The 19,680-nt window shown below is 47.9% G+C and overlaps 1 protein-coding gene across 1 annotated transcript; it reads left to right on the forward strand.

The window, feature by feature from the left end:
- Positions 1–220: 220 nt before the first annotated feature.
- TAF6L (TATA-box binding protein associated factor 6 like) lies at positions 221–15,941 on the forward strand. The gene is made up of 10 exons (XM_056853809.1): positions 221–390; positions 1,171–1,257; positions 3,025–3,175; positions 5,159–5,209; positions 7,494–7,588; positions 9,720–9,794; positions 11,129–11,349; positions 13,894–14,026; positions 14,116–14,244; positions 15,124–15,941. Exons 1-10 carry the CDS (start codon positions 244–246, stop codon positions 15,913–15,915), a joined length of 1,881 nt encoding a protein of 626 aa, XP_056709787.1. The 5' UTR covers positions 221–243; the 3' UTR covers positions 15,916–15,941.
- The last annotated feature ends 3,739 nt before the right edge of the window (positions 15,942–19,680 follow it).

The following is a 19,680-nucleotide window of genomic DNA, read 5'->3' on the forward strand; positions in this document are numbered from 1 at the left end:
CCTCCATGTTCATTAGAAGTGTATCTCTGAACCTTAGACACTAGGAGGGTTATTGCTTTCATGTTCTTTTTGTGAACCACCCACAGATGTTTGCTTGGCCACAGTGAGGAATAGATGTTGGTCTTGTTGGACCTTTCGTCTGATTCTCTAATATTTGTATGTTCCTAATATAAATACAGGGTAAGGCTGAAAGAGTTTCTGCATGTGTGACAGCTGTCAATCTTCCACACCACCGCTGCCACCATGTCGGAGCGGGAGGAACGTCGCTTTGTGGAGATCCCGCGAGAATCGGTTCGACTGATGGCGGAGAGCACTGGCGTGGAGTTGACGGATGAGGTGGCTGCTCTGTTGGCTGAGGATGTCTGTTACCGCCTGCGAGAAGCAACTCAGGTGAGGGAGAGCTTGGTGGGCATCCTAAGGGAGGGTGAGAGATAAAGGAATCATCTCCCACCTCCCCATGAGTCTCAGCACGTCATAGCTCAGTGGTGGGGGTACCTGCGTTCCATGCAGAAGGTAACAGGTTCAGTTCCTGCTATCTCCAGTTTGAAGGATCTCAGGCAGCCCAGTCCTCAGAACTAGTGAGTGCCTGAGACTTTGGAGAGCCTGTTAGCATAGATGCCACAGGATTAGAAGCACCCGTAGTGTGATGTGGCTATAAGGCAGCCTCAGATGCTCTGTATGAGAGAGCTTGTGAAAACTGTTGTTCAGAATGGAGCGGCAAGCCAAAGGTCTGGTGAAATAAGAAAGAAGCACATCTTTGCATTGCTTACAGAGCTTCACTGACTATCATTTTGTTTCGGGTGACTACTTCAGAATTCTGGTTTTTGCTTTTAAAGATCTGGGACTACGGTATTTGAAGGACCAGCTCTTTCCCATACAGAGCTCCTTGATTGCTTAAGATCAGAGGCCCTGTTTCATGAGTCTCCAGCTTTGGAGATCATGTTGGTGCCTTCCAGAAACAGGGTCTTCTCTGCTGTGGTACCGTCTTTACGGAACTCCCTCCCATTTGCATGGTTGTCTACATTGCTGAGTTTTAGGTGGAAACGTTTTTATCCATTTTGTTTTTTCTTTGAGCCTTCACTGATTTTTACTGCTGGGGTTTTGTGGTTTACCCATTTAAGTTTTTTTTGTTTTGTTTTAAAAGGAGATTGTCTCTTCTCTTGCCCTTAGAACAGTTCCCAGTTCATGAAGCACACGAAACGGCGGAAGCTGACGGTGGAAGACTTCAACCGAGCGCTACGCTGGAGCAACGTGGAGGTGGGGTTGAGAATGTTAATTTATCGTTTTTAATGTGATGTTTTTCTTCCATTTTTATTTTGTAAGTCTTCTCAGGTAGGTTTCTTAAGGAGGGTAATTTTTTAAAAAATTAACAAATGTATTTGTTTATTTACTTCTGTTACAATCTGCCTTTCTTACTGGGACTCAAGGTGGATCACAGCTAAAAAAATAATCCAGGCATAATAGTATGGTGTATACAGCCAAGAATGACTCCTTAGTAATTTGTAAACAAAATTAGAAGAAGAATTAGTTTTTATACCCCACTTTTCTCTACCTTTAAGGAGTCTCAAAGCGGCTTAGAGTCACCTTCCCTTCCTCTCCCCCCAACAGACATCTTGTGAGGTAGGTGAGGCTGAGAGAGCTCTAAGAGGACTGTGACTGGCCCAAAGTCACCCAGCAAGTTGCATGTGGAGGCGTGAGGAATCGAACCCAGTTCTCCAGGGAGAGAACATTAGAGAGAGAACATTGACTTAAAAACAGTTTAAGGCCGACAGTAGAGGAGGGGCAAAGAGCCTCAAATGATTCCTCTTTGAGCATCTTCCAACTTAGTTGATGCTGAGGCAACTTGTGTTGATGTGAGCTGTGTGGTTGATGTGAGGTGGTTTTTAATTTGTCCAGAGATGATGGACAGGAACTGAAGCAGAGTGGTTCATTCTGAGAGGCAATTTTTGGAAAGGTTGAAATACACAGAGATGCTTTTGTGGCTTTCCAAGGTCTGTCTGCATCCGTGTAGCTGCCTTGCATGAGCCATATTTCTGTGGGATTAAGAGGAGGAGAAAGAATCCCTTTTTGGATGTAGAATTGCCATGACAGCCTTCACTCCCAGAGATAAATGGAGGTATGAGAAGGCAGTCCTGTGCAGAGGTAGTTCAGTCAGACCACTGGAAGCCGATGGCCTTAGACTGCAAAAACGTTTCATAGTGAGCTGTCAGTGAGGTATTGGAGCCTTAATGTGTCTTAAAACATAGTTTTGTGGCTAAATTAAGTAAACCCTGCCTCTGTCAGTGCTGGCAGCATAAAAAAAAAACCCAGCTGGTAGGAAAAGAGAAACCAAAATGATCAGGGGGCTAGAACAACTGCCCTATGAGGAGCATTTAAAACGCTCAGGGCTGTTTAGCTTGGAAAGAAGGTGGTTAAGGGGAAACATGATAGAAGTCTATAAAATTATGCATGGTACAGAGAGAGTGGACAGGGAGAAGCTTTTCTCCCTCTCTCATAATACAAGAACACGGGATCATCTGCTAAAGCTGGAGGCTGAGAGATCCACAACAGATAAAAGGAAGCCCACAAACAAGACGACTGCAGTAGCGTTATCCTGCCTGTGTTCCCCAGCACCTAATATAACAGGCATGCTCCTCTGATCCTGGAGAGAATAGGTATGCGTCATGACTAGTATCCATTTTGACTAGTAGCCATGAATAGCCCTCTCCTCCATGAACATGTCCACTCCCCTCTTAAAGCCTTCCAAGCTGGCAGCCATCACCACATCCTGGGGCAGGGAGTTCCACAATTCTGAGGCCTCTTTAATTTGGACCCGTCGTTGTTGATCCAAAGCTTTTTAAGTTGATTCACCTAACTAGTTGGTTATATGTTTCATTGTGAATCGAAGTCAGCGAATAAGCCAAAAGGCAGATTAATAAACTGCCTTTTCTTTTTTGTCCATTGGCTGTCCCCTCGGAACGTAGAGATCCTGCAGTTTGGCAATGGTGGCTATTGTGAGGGGCTGACGGTGTCTTGTCGTTGCAGGCGGTGTGTGGCTACGGCTGTCAGGAGGCCCTCCCTTTCCGTGCCATTAAGGAGGGAGAGCTTTATTTCCAGGAGGATCGCGAGGTCAACTTGGTGGAGCTGGCTCTGGCCACCAGCATCCCCAAGGGCTGCGCCGAGACCGCTGTGAGGGGTATGTCTCTTGCGGGATGGGGCTGATCTGCATAAACAGAGGGTGTCCCCCGAAGTACATTGTTATTTTCTTTTGCTGATTACAAAATAAAACTATTTTTTTTAAAAAAATAATAATCACTCCAACTCCAGTCAGACATACAGTATATCAAGTCTTACAAAGAGTGCCGTTTTTAGACAGCCCCCACTAACCAGCTACAATACAAAAAGTTCCCATTATTAGAATCGTGTTATACTCCATATTTAAATCCCTCTGCCCTGCCTGGTAGATTATCTATTTAGCCTTCTAATTTTGCTATATCTCTACCTCTACTCTATCAGCCTATTTCAAGTCCTGAAGTACATTATTGTGGTGGTGAGGCTGCTGTGAAGGCACTCTCGCTATGTTTCAGTAAGCTGTGAATTCTCCCATTACATTAAACTCGGGGGAAACCCGTTCTTCCCATTTGCAGTCGAAGCGGCTGTGCACAGCTCTGCCTGGCTAGGGACCTTTGATGTCACTTCCCCACTTCCCCTACTAAAGCAATATTTTGAACATTAAAAAATGGATTTCTTTCGTTCTTTTAAAAAGGGGTGGCAGAGGAGGAATGATAATCTATTTGGTTGAATCAGTATTGTACAGATGATTACAAAATCTTAAAAGGATTTGATCTATAACACGGGACAAGACAGGCTGCTGTGTCCAGTTTGCTATCTGGTGCTTCTGTCAAATGTATTGGTTGTGGGGAGGGGGGGAGGCAGGGTCAGCCTGGGGAAGGAAACCCAGTTCTCACACATGCAGTTGTCACGGTTGGATGCCTAAGCAGTGACTTGCATGTGTGAAACAGCCTCACTTTCCTTATGGAGATGGTGAATTGTCCTTATACTGAGAAAGGTCAGCTTTCGTAGTCTTGCAGCCTGAAGTCCTTGAACATGGATGGCATTGAGACTGGGGCCTTCAGTGTGCAGGGCCTTGTTTTGCAAAGAGCCCTCTGCTTTGTGTTTCTAGCACTGCCCAAGGTCCTCTAAGCGGGGATGGAATCTGTCATCTTCTGCACGCAAAGCGAGCGCTCTTGAGTTTTGGCCCCTCCTCAGTGACACGTGGTGCTGCCTAACGCTGACTCAGACCATTGATCCGTCTAGCTCAGGGTTATTTACACCAGATGGGCAGCAGGCCTTTCCCAAGAGTTGCTACCACCGGAGATCCTTTAACTGGAGATGCTGGGAATTGAAACAGAGATCTTCTACATGTCATGCAAGCTCTCTGCCACCAATCCCCAGTTGCTTCACCCCAGATCAGACTTCTGGCCTATCTAACCCAGGAGTGACTGGCAGGGTTTCAGGCAGAACAAAAAGTATTTTGCAGCACTTGAGATATTTTAAAGCAGAGGTTGAATCTGGAGAAGCTTTGCCACAGCTGTCTTACCCTGGTCTGCTTCTTCCCTCTCTGGTTGGTTCCTCCTTTCCTGGAAGCTGGCCTTTCCCCACCACAAATATCCCCCCGGGGTCCTGTTCAAGGCAAATTACAATTAAATCCACAGTATAAGACACAAGTCTCCATGTTCCGAGGTAGTATACCCCAGCAAACCAATTGCAGTGGGTCAAGCAACGGAACAGAACTGTTGGCTTCCTGCCCTGCTTGTGGGATCCCTGGAAACATCTGGCTGGCTGCAGCTGGAAACTGGATGCTGTGTCAGATGGACCTCTGGCATGATCCAACAGGGCTGTCCTTATGTTTTGAAGCTGAAATGAAGCTCAGTTTAAAAACAAAAACCAGCGTCCCCGTTTCAGCAGAAGTTGGTCTTGCAAGGAACGTGAAGAAAACACACCTCTATTAGCTTGAAAAAGAAATCCTTCCCTACTTGTAAGAGACTCTTTTAGTTGGTATAGATTTCCATAGAGAAAATGGTGAATTCTTACAGACTGTAGGGGTGATGTGGAGAATCGGACAACGAACCAGTTGATCAGGTTGAATGCTGATTTCCTCTTATTTCTTTGTTTCTAGTTCACGTCTCTTACCTGGATGGAAAAGGGAACCTGGAACCTCAAGGATCCGGTAAGAACCTGTGCAAGTCCATTGTGTGAGCGGTTGCATCTAGAAGAAGAAGAAGAGTTGGTTTTTATATGCCGGCTTTCTCTACCACTTAAGGAAGAATCAGACCGGCTTACAATCACCTTTCTCTCCCCTCAACAGACACCCTGTGAGGTAGGTAGGGCTGAGAGAGTTCTAAGAGAGCTGTGACTAGCCCAAGGTCACCCAGCAGGCTTCATGTGGAGGAGTGGGGAAAGCAACCCAGTTCTCCAGATTACAGTTCATCGCTCCAAACCACCGCTGTTAACCACTACACCATGCTGGCTCTCCACGCTATAGCAAGGGCAGGCCATTTGTAAACCGTGGTCCGAATCCGTATGTTACAGACTATCCTAGCTGTGATGCAGAAGTGAGTCCCTGTGGCCTGAAAATCCCTGGGGTCCTCCAGTGCAGTTTAGGAAAGGATTTTGCCAGTACCTTGTTAGGAGAACTCAGAACTCCAGGAGGCGCGAGGGAAGGCCTACCTGCAAAGGGTGGCTTCCAGCTACTGCCTCTTAGCCAGCTGCATTGATAGACTTGTGCTGCCCTGAAGGGCTGTATAGTTAATAGATCTTGTATAAATGTTTAGTGTACCTTTAAGAATAGGTGACTGAGTTGACAGGTCTGGTGGAATGCCATATGACACAGTTTCTTCCTTGTTATTGGGCAGTTCCTTTCCCCTCTCTGTTATCGCTTTGTTTGTATCCTGTTAAGCCCTAATTTTCCTACTGTTTCTAATCCCGCGTATGTAGCACAGGAACTGTAATTTTTGTGGACACAGGGCTATTTTATCGCATGCTGAATAAAGTTTCATTTATGAGGAAGAGCCGTGCATGACTGTCTTGCAAATGAAGTCATCCTTTGGGGCCAAGAATAAGATTCCTCTCACAAACCCCACAGCACCCTTCTCTGGGAGCCAGCTCAGCAAAGTGGTTAGAGTATCTGACTGGGATTTAGGGGAGGGCTGTGGCTCAGTGGTAGAGCCTCTGCTTGGTATGCAGAAGGTTCCAGGTTCAATCCCCGGCATCTCCAGTTAAAGGGACTAGGCAACTAGGTGATGTGAAAGACTTCTGCCTGAGACCCTGGAGAGCCGCTGCCAGTCTGGGTAAACAGTACTGATTTCGATGGACCAAGGGTCTGATTCAGTAGAAGGCAGCTTCATGTATTCATGTGATTTGGCTAGATCTGGGTTTGAATTCTCACTGTGGCATGAAGCTTGTTGGGTGCGCTTGTCCCAGTTACTCTCTCTCAGCCTAACCTAGCCAGCAGGGTTGTTGTGCAGATAAAATGGTGGCAGGGAGAATAATGTATACTCAGAGGAAGGGCAGGAGAAAAGATGGAGCAGCTTGATAGCCCAGTGTAGTCCAATCTTGTCATAGCTTGGAAGCTAAGTGGAGCTGGCCCTGGTTGGTACTTGGATGGAAGACCACTAAAGAAGATCAGAGTTTCTACGAGGCAAATCACCTCTGCTTATCCCTTGCTTTGAAAACCTCACAGTCCTGGGGTCACCCTGAGTTGGTTGTGACTTGAGAGCACACACACAAAAAGAGAAAATGAAGTAACCCTGTAAGATCAAGGGATGGAAGGGCCAACATAAGAACATAAGAAAGGCCCTGCTGGATCAGACCAAGGCCCATCAAGTCCTACAGTCTGTTCACACAGTGGCCAACCAGGGGCCTCTAGGAATCCCATAAGACGACTGCAGCAGCATTATCCTTCCTGTGTTCCACAGCACCTGATATAATAGGCATGCTCCTCTGATCCTGGAGAGAATAGGTATGCATCATGGCTAGTATCCAATGAAATCTAGCCAAGAATCCTCTGTATGCTGGTTTTTATTGAATGATTCTATTCCTTAAGTCGCTTTAAAGGTGACAGCATTTCTGGTGGAAGTTGTCAATACTAGGACCAAAGTTTAAACTGTATTTAAACTGAAAATGAATGGACAGAGAATTTTGTGTACTGCTAATGTTATGTTTCTGGGTATATGCCAATAAAGGTTGACTGGGTTGGACTCGTATCCATTTTAACTAGTAGCCATGAGTACCCCTCTCCTCCATGAACATGTCCACTGCCCTCTTAAAGCCTTCCAGTGTGGCAGCCATCACCACATGATCGGGCAGGGAGTTCCACAATTTTAACTATGCGTTGTGTGAAGAAATACTTCCCTTTATCTGTTTTGAATCTCTCACCCTCTTGTGCATCTCTTATCCTCTGAGGATCTTCTTCCTGAACGACTACAAACCGTGCCTTCTTCTCTTTCTTCCAGTGCCTAGCGCCGTCTCGGCCTTGACGGATGACCTGCAAAAGTATTACCAGCACATGACCCGGGCTGTGTTGGGGGATGATCCCCAGCTGATGAAGGTGGGTAGTGGAGGGCTCCAGACGGGACACAGCTGATGTCGGGGGGCTGAATTGTGCATTGTGGGGCAGGAAGAAAGGGTTGGAAGGTGCTGATGATTTTACAGCTGCTAGGAACTCCTGACTGGGAAGAAGAAGAGTTGGTTTTTATATGCCGACTTTCTCTACCACTTAAGGGAGACTTAAACTGGCTTACAATCACCTTCCCCTCCCCACAACAGACACCCTGTGAGGTGGGTGGGGCTGAGAGAGCTGTGACTAGCCCAAGGTCACCCAGCTGGCTTCGTGTGTAGGAGTGAGGAAACAAATCCAGTTCACCAGATTAGAGTCTGCCACTCATGTGGAGGAGTGGGGAATCAAACCCGGTTCTCCGGATCAGAGTCCACCGCTCCAAACCACCGCTTTTAACCACTGCACCACACTGGAAGGCATCTGGGTCAGGCAGCCCATGAGGGGACTTGAAAAATCTTTTTTTTCCCTCCTTGGGGCTGTGAAAAATGTCGGGCCTCACAATGAGGCTGATGGGCCTGTGTACATGTTTCTCGTACAGGCCAGTTTCTTGTAAACGATATGGGAGTGGGACCGCCCTCTATGGTACTTGGAAGAATACCTTTCTTTGTGTGAAACAGAGCAGACAATTCTGGAATACCCCTTGGGGGCTCCCTTTTTGTCTCCTTGTAGGCTTCACTGAGTGACTGGCCAGGCTGGAAGTAAACACAACTGGCACGGAAACTATGCTAATGCCTGGACGCTTCACTGCTTCCCCTTGGGGGCTGTTAAAAGCTCCACTGCAGCTGAGAAAGGTTGTGTGTGTGGAGGAGGGAGCTAGGGGCTGGAAAGTCCCACGCTGCAGGAGCGACAGACCTGGAACATAGCCCACTTATCTAAAGGAATGTTTGAGAGGTAGTGTATCACAATGGTTAGAGTGTCTGGTTTATGTTTTGCTAGCCTTGACTGAAACTTGCTGAGGGGCCTTGGGCCAGTTGCACTCCCAGAGTGGTGTAATGGTTAAGAGCGGTGGTTTGGAGCGATGGAGTCTGATCTGAGAACCGGGTTCAATTCCCCACTCCTCCACAGGAGTGGCACAGGCTAATCTGGTGAACTGGATTTGTTTCCCCACTTCTCCACATGAAGCCAGCTGGGTGACCTTGGCCTAGTCACACTCTCTCAGCCCCATCTACCTCACAGGGTGTCTGTTGTGGGGAGGGGAAGGAAGGTGATTGTAAGCCGGTTTGAGTCTCCCTTAAGTGGTAGAGCAAGTCAGCACACAAAAACCAACTCTTCTTCCAAGCCTAATCTACCTGACATGGCTTTGGGAGGAGATTAACAACTTTTAATGTTTTATGTCTTTATTATGTTTTATTTTCAAAGCTGCCTTGGGCAGGCTCCCTGGAGAAAACGTTTTCTACATAAATAAGTAAATAAAAATGGGGAAGGGAGGGAGCATATATGCTACCTTGAGCTCCTCAGAGGAAAGGCGGGATAATAAATGAACTAGGTAAATAGATAGGGAGGAAGAAACTGGTGATGAAGAGGCAGGTCTGTGGCATTGCCTGTTCAAGAAGAAGTGCCCAAGGAGTAGCCATTGAGTCAGGACTGTGCCTGAGACTCTTACAGTGCAATTCAAAGCAGAGTTACTCTCAGTCCTCTGAAGTGAATGGGCTGAGAAGGATGTAACTCTGCTTAGGACTACTCGGTTAGCATGTCACAGTTCCCTCCCATGGACTTCTGGGCCAAAACCCTGGAAGTGGGAAGAAGAAGAGTTGGTCTTTATATGCCGACTTTCTCTACCACTTAAGGGAGACTCAAACCGGCTTACAATCACCTTCCCTTCCCCTCCCAACAGACACCCTGTAAGGTAGGTGGGGCTGAGAGAACTGTGACTAGCCCAAGGTCACCCAGCTGGCTTTGTGTGTAGGAGTGGGGAAACAAATCCAGTTCTCCGGATTAGCCTCCGCCGCTAATGTGGAGGAGTGGGGACTCAAACCCGGTTCTCCAGATCAGAGTCCACCGCTCCAAACCACCACTCTTAACCACTACACCATGCTGGCTGAAGGTTGGGCTGGTCCAGAAGAATGGATGGCAGAATGCTTTTCTCTGACTGTGTTTGACCTTCGGGTTCCTTCTCACACAGGTCGCCCTTCAGGACTTGCAGACCAACTCGAAAATCGCAGCTCTTCTGCCTTACTTTGTCTACGTTGTGAGTGGGGTGAGTAGAGGGCCTCCAGGACTAACTCTTGCACCTCTCTCCTTTATGAGGAAACCCCCTTTACCCTTCCTCCTTGACAATTACAGGAGCCATTCCACGTGGTTAGTTTTCACAATAGCCCAGTTCTCATGTGACAGTGAATGCACATACAGATGTGTTAACATCTGTTTGTAAGAAAGAAGAAGAGTTGGTTTTTATATGCCTGCTTTCTCTACCACGTAAGGCAGAATCAAACCGGCTTACAATCACCTTCACTCCCCCTCCCCACAACAGACACCCTGTGAAATAGGTGGGGCTGAGTGAGCTGTGACTAGCCCAAGGTCACCCAGCCAGCTTCATGTGGAGGAGTGGGGAAACAAACCCGGTTCTCCAGAGCAGAGTCCATCGCCCCAAATCACTGCTCTTAACCACTACACCAAGTTGGCTCTCATATTATTTAACACTGTGGATCAGTGCCTGATAGTCTGGCTTGGCCTGAGCTCAGCTGGGCTTGGAAACTGAGCAGGGTTGGCTAAGGTCAGTACTTGGGTGGAAGACCATCAGGGAAGACTTAAGTTGCTACATGGAGGAAGGCAGTATTAAACTTCCTCTACTTATCTCCTGCTTGGAACGCTCCATGGAAGGGGTTGCTGTGAGTTGGTTTTGGCTTGATTTTTTTTTTTTTTTGCCACCTAGTCACAGCTGATGTATGGCAACCCATACATAGTTCCATTGTACCCTGCATTGATCAGGCTGCACCTGGAGTATTGTGTGCAGCTCTGGAGGCCTTAGTTCAAAAAAGATGTGGACAGAATCGAGCGGGTGCAGAAGAGAGCTGCGAGCATGATCAAGGGCCAGGAGACCAAGCCCTGCCTGGAAAGGCGGAGGGAGTTTAGTCTGGAGAAGAGGAGGTTGAGGGGGGACGTGATTGCTCTCTTTAAGTATTTGACGGGCTGTCACTTAGAGGAGGGCAGGGAGCTGTTCCTATTGGCAGCAGAGGATAGGACTTGCAATAATGGGTTTAAATTGAGGGCGGAAAGTTATCAGCTGGATATTAGGAAAACATTTTGTACAGTAAGAGTTGTTCAGCAGTGGAATCGGCTACCTAGGGAGGTGGTGAGCTCCCCCTCACTGGCAGTCTTTAAGCAGAGGCTGGACAAACACTTGTCAGGGATGCTCTAGGCTGATTCTGCATTGAGCAAGGGGATGGGCTAGATGGCCTGTATGGCCCCTTCCAACTCTATGATTCTATAACCCCTTAGGAGATTAGGAACTTGGATGATCAGGCTGCATTCCTGGGGTCTGGTTTCCTTCCCTTCCTGCAGTACCTTTCCCCTCTCCGGCTCTGCTGGCAGGTTAAATCGGTGAGCCACGACTTGGAGCAGCTGAACCGCCTTCTGCACGTGGCCAAGAGCCTCATCCAGAACCCCTACCTGTGCCTGGGCTCCTACGTCAAGAGCCTCATCGCCAGCGTCATGTACTGTGTCCTGGAGCCCCTGGCAGCCTCTATCAACCCCCTCAACGACCACTGGACTCTGCGGGACTACGCAGCGATGCTCCTTGGCCACATTTTCTGGTACGTACCCTGCGATCCAGCCTGTTGGGACAGGGACGGTCCTCCTTCTCATACACTGGGGTAACCAGGAATGACCTTGGCTGAAAGCAGGACTCTGCTCAGCTTGGTGCCGCACCCAGTAATATTTCTCGTGTGCTTGCCGAGAGCAGCCATGACATGGAAAAAAGTACAGAATATATATTATATGCGGTACAAACAATTATTAAGACACATTGAATATATAAACACATAACATTTACACACATAAATACACACACTTAACACAGTGTATAATGTCTGTTTAACAAATCTTGTGTCTATAAGTAAATATAAAGTGATTCTTCTTTCATTCAATTTATATTATAGACACAAGATTAGTTAAACAGACATTATACATTGTATATTGTGTGTATTTATGTGTGTGAATGTTATATGTTTATATATTCAATGTGTCTTAATAATTGTTTGTACTGCATATAATATAGGCTGTAATTTTTTTCAGGAGCCCTGTGGCGCAGAGTGGTCAGCTGCAGTACTGCAGTCCAAGCTCTGCTCACGACTTGAGTTCAATCCCAACGGAAGTTGGTTTCAGGTAGCCGGCTCAAGGTTGACTCAGTCTTCCATCTCAGGCAGGGGTCTTTCACATCACCTACTTGCCTAGTCCCTTTAACTGGAGACGCTGTGCATTGAACCTGGGAACTTCTGCATGCCAAGTAGATGTTCTACCACTGAGCCACATCCCGACCCATGGGGTGACATCACATCCCAACGTTTACTAGGCATTGGGTTTGCCATTGCCTTCCCCAGTTATCTTCCCTTTACCCCTGTCGTGAGCAGCAGGGATCTAGATACTGAACAGACACAGATCCCAGCTGAGTTGGTAACAGAGGCAGAGGTGGGGCCCTCTGTCTCCTCTGAAGTTGGCAGTTTGCCTCCGTCGGAGTCAGAAGTTCCAACTCCTCTCATGATTAACGATGAGGAGAGTCAGCCAGCCGGCAAGGATAGAAGATTCACCCCCACGGATAGATAGGCTTCGGGAAAGATTACGCAAAGACTTAGCTACCCGTCGCAAGCAGGCACGGGAGAATAGACGGACACAAAGCCCTGAATACTGAGAGGAGCCAGGCTAGGTAATTGATGGGGCTAATGAGCACACTACCGGAGGACCATATAATCCCAGGCTGTTGAAAGGTGTCTCCGTGGAAGCAACGATTCAGTTTCCGGACTGCTTCGCATCCACTTCGGCTCCTGACCCTCTCTCCGACCGGCTTGCATTCCTGGCACTCTGACCCTCGGCTTGATTGACGACTCTTCTTTTGGACGAGTTTGGACTCCTGGTTTGATCTCCACTAACTCGACCTTGGACCGCACGACTACCCAGCCTCCTAGCCGTGCCGGGACCTGACAACCCCCAGCAATCTGGGTACTCGTTTTACCGACCACGGAAGGATGGAAGGCTGAGTCAACCTTGAACTGGCTACCTGAAACCGACTTCCGTCAGGACCGAACTCAGGTCGTGAGCAGAGCTTTTGACTGCAGTACTGCAGCTTACCACTCTGTGCCACGGGGCCTAGTTAAGGACCTTTCCATATTTGCTGATTCAAACTTTAAACCATTGTTTAGGATGTTTTGACAGGGCAGGCCTGAGAGTTTGCTTTTAGGTTTTTGTGTAAATCTGCAAACATCTGCATTTTTTTCACTGTTCTAGCTACCTCTCCTTTTTTAGCCTTGAGGAGAATAACTTAAGAATCAATGGCTTTATGTCCGGAATAAATCCAAGAACGAGGTGAATAGAGTTTGCAACAGTTACGCTTTGGTATACTCAGAGATGTCTTGCATCACTCCTTTAGAGAAAACGAATTGGGTGCTTAGTCATGTGAGGTTCATGTGATCATGTATATATAAAGTAGCCACATCCAAACCCGCACCCCCACCCCCCGTCTCTCAAATCTGGGTTGCGGTGAGCCTGCCTTATCTCTTCTAAGTTTATCTTATCTTTTCTGGAAATGATTGTTAAGAATTTTAGAGATAGTCTTTTGCTTTTAAATGCAGGCTATGGAGGAGAAGGGATAACGTGCATGCTTTTTAATTTATAAGCTCACTTACATATGCTATTGTATCCTGTATAACTGCTATTCTTGTTTATTTAATCTGCTCAAGGTTAACTAGAGGGATTTTTAAGTGCAGTTCTTGAAAAGATAACACTGAGCGATCATTAGCTAGGATGCAAGGTTTTCCCCACGACCTGGAAAAAATGAACTTCTGACCGAAGAGAGGTCAGAAGACTGGTATGTGAACTGAGTGATCATTGAAGAGACTGTTCATTCTTTACACAGCCTTGAGGTGCGTTGCTTTAAAACAGTCAAAGAGACTTGTGGTTTCCGTGCACCTGCTTTAAGTAATGCCACCCCCAACAAGGGGAGAAACTCCGTAACACTGTGGTGCATCTTCTCTGGCTGGTGTGTTGGATTTCAAGCCCTTTGGGATGGAGCCTCTCTTCTACAAGTTTGTGCCCCTTTTATACCAACTGTGCCATGTAAATAGGTAAACCTTCCATTTCTTCAGGACTCATGGCGACCTGGTGAGCGGCCTGTACCACCAAATCCTGCTGTCCCTGCAGAAGGTGCTGGCCGACCCTGTCCGCCCCCTTTGTTCCCACTATGGGGCAGTGGTGGGGCTGCACGCCTTGGGCTGGAAGGTAAGCAGATCTCCGCTGTCTTCCCTGGCCGCTGCGCCAACCTGGCTTACGCCGTTGATCTGTCCTCTGCTTCCCTTCCTCTCACTCAGGCTGTGGAGCGGGTTCTGTACCCCCACCTCTCCACCTACTGGTCCAACCTGCAGGCCGTGCTGGACGATTACTCCGTGTCCAATGCTCAGGTGAAGGCGGATGGGCACAAGGTCTATGGGGCCATTCTGGTGAGTCTCTGTCTCTTCCTTGGTAGAGATGTCTTGGGGGATAGGGAGTTCTGCAAACTGGGGCTGCTACTTTTAAAAGGGTGCTCCCCCATCAATATTAAAATTATGCTGCCTATTAGAAGCCAGTCTATATTGGGGTAGAAATAATCTCCAGCCTCCAATTAAAAGAAAACAGCTGCAGATTATGGATATAAACCCATTTAAAATATCAAAATAAGTTTAACTTGTGGAGAGTTATAGCTGGCACATCTTATCTTGATGCCATCTTGAAAACCTCCCCCTTATGCTGCCTATTCATTTTTATAAATGCCAATAAAAATGGCAGATGGCAGTTACCGTTTTAGAAGAGGCAATCCCTCGACTCATGCTAAGGAAGGAATGCCTCTTCTGAGATTTCCGCCCCCCTTCCCGCGTCCTGCTCTTCTACTTAAAAAGCACTTGGATGACTGATCAATTAAAAAGGGTGCCCCCCCCTCAATTAATGTTAAAATGATGCTGCTCGTTTGTTTTTATGAATCATAGAGTTGGAAGGGACCACCAGGGTCATCTAATAAAAATGGCAGGGAGAGTGTTTTAGAATCATTTTGTTAACGTGCAGCCCTGTTACCTGTGTAGAAAAGCTCTCCTGAACAATTAATTGTTGCATGGCTTGCTGAATGCCAGGAGCGTGGGATCCTTCTTGACCTCATCAGACAGGCCATTCCATAAAGTGGGGATCACAACGAAAAGGCATGTGTACGGGCAGTTGTCGATTACTTACTCTCTGCCTGGTCGCCTGGAAAAAATTCTAACTTGCCACAGGCGACCCAAGTTTCTGCGTGCAATTCTGCTGCCTGCTGACAAACCTCCCATTAAATATCATCTCTTCCTCCTCTCCAGGTGGCTGTGGAGCGTCTGTTGAAGATGAAGGCACAGTCTGTTTCAGCACCAGTCCAGTCAGAGGGGGCAGGTGGGGAGGGGCGTGCACGGGAGGGTTATCCCTGGCTCAGCCCCCTCCAGGACCCCCAAGTGGAGTTCGGCTTTGGCATCGCCAGCCACTTGTTACAGCTGGGCAGCGGAGGTCCCCAGGCAGGCATGGGCATCTCTGCCAACCCGCCTGCCGTCTCCCTGAACGAGACTTACCAGGAACTGTACTATTTCTTTGGGGACAGCTTGGCCACCCGCTTTGGCACAGGCTCCGGGCTCTGCCCCACAGAACCGGTGCCCGCCAGCGCTCCTAAGGTGGTGGACACCAAGAAAGAACAGCCGGCCTTTGGGGCGGGGGACGCGGTGCGGAAGATGCCCCAGCTGACCGCGAATGCCACCGTCAGCCCTCGGGAGGAGGAGAGCCCTCGTGGAGACTTCACAACCAGCCGGGCACCTTTGCACCGTTCGGCCAGCCTGGCCCGGTCCCGGAGCGCCTCCCGCCAGCAGGGCCACCGGCCCGGCATCCGGGACGTCTTCCAGAAGTGCCGCTTCTCCCCGCAAGGAGCGCCTCGTTTCAGCTTTGTGATCGCCGGGCGCCAAGTGGAGCGGCGGTGTCAGGGCCGCCTCTTTCAGACCTCCTTCCTCCAGCACCATGGCCCCAGCCCCGTCTCCCGCTACGCCCAGAAGCTGCCCATGATCGGCAGGACCGCCAAGCCCGTGAAGAAGTGGGCCCACTCCGAGTATTCGCTGTACTTGCCTCTTTGAGGAACATCCTGTGCACGCATGCTTCTGAACCAAGAGACTATCACGGGCGCTGAGTTTGTCTTGGTCGTGCGCAGTCATGCCGTGATCTCGCTTCAATAATGAACAGGGCGGAGCTGTGGCATCTGTCCTGAGGATTTGGGGGGATTCTGCGTTATTAGCATTGCATCTCCTGTTTTGGGATTCAGGAGTAACATCGGCATCTTCTTCCAAGGAAGTTGGACAGGCAAGCTCCTTATCCAGGCTCCTGCAAACCTGCAAGGTGGGGATTCTCACTACCCACCTCCAGCCAAACTCTTTTTTAAAAAAATAAACTTTACTTTTGAGTTCAAGCAGGTGGCTTTACCTAATGCCAATCCTTTGCCTTCGTTCTTATTTACTGGTTTACCGAACTCATGTACCCCCCCCTTTGATGCTCATTTTCCACGTGTCAGTTTCCTGTGATTCCCAAACTCAAATGTTCTCCTTTTAACATCAAGAAACCTGCCTTGCCTCTGACCCCTTGGGACAGACTCATTCTGTGAGGTTCCTTCCAATAATAGACCCAGGCATTTTTTTAGTTGAAGACACTATGACCTTAGGCAGTTCTTGAGAGGGCCATCTTCTGGGCATGGAGTAGGGGTCACTGGGGGTGTGGGGGGAGGTAGTTGTGAAATTCCTGCATTGTGCAGGGGGTTGGACTAGATGACCCTGGTGGTCCCTTCAAACTCTATGATTCTATGATTCACTCTCATGAAAACTAGGGAGGGATTCCCCATTATTTTTCCATTTCCCACCCCCCTTTTCCTCCTGGTACTAGACCCCAGGCACTGTTCGTTGCCAGAGCACAAGGAGCATTTCTTTTCTGCGGTTATCTGTCTTGCAATGTGTGCTTAACCATTTAAGACCTTGTTCAAAGGTAGCACTGCATGCATTCCCTCCCCACCTGCCGAGAATCCCATCTGCACTTGCCCTGGATAAAGCCTGATTAATTGTAGCTTAAGAACCAAAATGAGGCTGCCGAAGTGGCTAATTGACAACCTTCTTTTCCTAACACACCTACCCTAACACAGGACAAGACAGATATTTGCATGGTTGGCGTTTCATTTTCTGGTATCTAAATGTTAAAGAATGATGGCAAACATATTTTTATGTATGATGGGCAGCCGTGTGAGTCTGTCACTAACAGTAGAAAAGAGCAAGAGTCCAGTACCCCGCAAGAAATTTTGTTAAGTCTTTAAGGTGCTACTGGACTCTTGCTCTTTTCTAATATTTTTATTTAATTCATTTGTACCCCACCTTTCTCCCCAATGGGGACTCAAAGCGACTTACATCGATCTCTCTATTTTATCCTCACAACAACCCTGTGAGGTAGGTTAGGCTGAATGTGACTAGCCCAGGGTCACCCAGTGAGCTTCTATCACATGAGTGAGGGTTCAAACCTAGGTCTCCCAGATACTAGTCCAACACTGTTAACCGCTACACTACAAGACTGCACTCGAGCGAAATCTACCCGAGAGTAAGCCACAGTGAATAGAGTGAGACTGACTTTTGACGCAAGGGCGCGAAGGATCTGCCTGTGTGTGTGGCCAGTCTTCTGGTCCATGTAAGATGTCCACACTTAAGACAGTATCACAGACAGCTCATTGCATTAGTGGACATTTTCACTACGTCCCTAGCATCTCTTTGCTGGTCAGTCATGTGCATATGGGAAATCAAGATGTTTTGCCCCAATGTGCGTCACTTTTATTTATTTTTAGTCTGCCTTTCTGACTGAGACTCTAGGTGGCTTAAAGGTAAAGGTCTCCTGTGCAAGCACCGGGTCATTTCTGAGTCCAGCATCCTGGCCCCAGCATCCAGACTTCTGCTTCTCCCACTGGGACCAAGAGAAGTCCACCGCCTTGAGACTGAAACCAAACCACATTCACACTGTGAGCTGCCAACAGCTTAAAGATAAAGGTAGTCCCTTGCACAAGCACCGGGTCATTACTGACACATGGGGTGACGTCACGTCATGACATTTTCTAGGCAGACTGTTTACAGAGTGGTTTCACATTGCCTTCCCCAGTCATCTACATTTCACCCCCAGCAAGCTGGGTATTCATTTTATCAACCTCAAAAGGATAGAAGGCTGGGTCAACCTTGAGCCGGCTACCTGAAACTGACTTCTGCTGGGATCGAACTCAGGTTGGGAGCAGAGCTTTGACTGCGGTACCACAGCTTACCATTCTGCACCACAGGGCTCCTGTGGGTGCCTTATACAGTGTTAATCGTTACACATGGCCTCTGGTTTACACATGCAGGGAAAGGGGGTAGAAGAATGAACTGTGTGGCTCACTGGGGATTTGAACTCAGACCTTCCAGGTTCTAAGAGCCAGTGTCGTGTAGTGTTTAGAGCATGGGTGTCAAACATAAGCTGGATCAGGCCCCTTGAGGGTTCTTATCCACCCCATAAGGCAGTCACACATCCCACTCCCTATCTGGACTGGCAAGCCCGCTGCAGGCTCTCCAGCCAAGGTAGCCAACTCCCCCAGTCTTGGGGTGTCAATGATCAAAAACTGTTAAATAAAATAAAATACTGTAAGAGTGTGAATGTTTTAAGTATATCCATATTTTAAGTAAAAAATATTAAGTGGCTTTGCCTGTATCATCTATCAGTTTGTATCTCCAGAACCTGGTATTAAATTTTATGGTACACATGGCCCGGCCAAGTGACATTTATGTCATACCCGGCCCTCCTAACAAAATGAGTTTGACACCCCTGGTTTAGAGTGTCGAACAAGGATTTGGGAGAATCAGGTTCCAATCCCCACTCTGCCATGGAAACATGCTGGGTGACCTGGGCCAGTCACACACTCTCCGCCTAACCTACCTCACAGGGTTGCTGTGAGGATAAAATGGACCCGAGGAGGATTATGCAAGCCACCTTGAGTCCCCACTGGGGAGGGGGAGTGGGGTATAAAATAAAAAAATCAGGCAAATATGCTCACCATTATCTTGCACTACAGTCCCAAGGAGGCAGCTCCCCACATCTTGCCAGAGAACATTTAAAGCAGAGGTTCCCAAACTTTTTGAGTCATGGAGCACTTTTCAGGAGAGAAAATTCATCACGGAGCACCAATTTTCACCTAGCGCCTATATACTTCACCACCAGTGGGAAGTTTTTGGGGCGGAGCCTTAGGAGGGCAGGGTTTGGAGATGGGAAGGACTTAAATGCCATAGAGTCCAATGGCCACAGCGGCCATTTTCTCCAGGGGAACTGTTCCCTATCGGCTGGAGATCAGTTGTAATAGCAGGAGATCTCCTGCCACCTGCATTTCGCCATCCACTAGCTATACTTTGTCATATAGGATACACTCCTTTTTCCTGGAACATATGTTCAGAGGAATGTAAATCTCACTACAAAAGCTGCCAGAATTTCCAGTTTGGCCAGTAATTGAAGAAGCATGACGCAAAATGGGGACTAATACCGGAATCCCATATTCCTGGCTTTGGATCTATGAAGACTTCTCTACATTCATGATAAGTCTGTTCTTATTCACAGTGTCTCTACTTTTTTGTATACCATATACCTTGTACCATACTGGTTTGACATTGTGCTTTGTTTTACTTTCATTCCTTTTTGGATAGATTGCGCTTTGCTTGTAATATTTACATTGCCACGTATTCTTGCACTGTCTGCATAAATAATCCAGCAACTATTCCATTGGAGATTACTTGCTGTTGATGTATGCCGTTAGTGCCTCTTTTTAGTCACCACCACCTGGAGGTTGGCAACCCCATTCCGAC

Source organism: Euleptes europaea, chromosome 7, assembly GCF_029931775.1.
Source record: "Euleptes europaea isolate rEulEur1 chromosome 7, rEulEur1.hap1, whole genome shotgun sequence".
NCBI lineage: Eukaryota > Metazoa > Chordata > Lepidosauria > Squamata > Sphaerodactylidae > Euleptes > Euleptes europaea.

Bases quoted from the DNA above. Each gene is read 5' to 3' on its own strand.
- TAF6L (XM_056853809.1), top strand. From the start codon at position 244: ATGTCGGAGCGGGAGGAACGTCGCTTTGTGGAGATCCCGCGAGAATCG. The intron at 7,589-9,719 runs GTGGGTAGTGGA...CTTCTCACACAG, and splicing joins ATGATCCCCAGCTGATGAAG to GTCGCCCTTCAGGACTTGCA. The intron at 14,027-14,115 runs GTAAGCAGATCT...CCTCTCACTCAG, and splicing joins TGCACGCCTTGGGCTGGAAG to GCTGTGGAGCGGGTTCTGTA.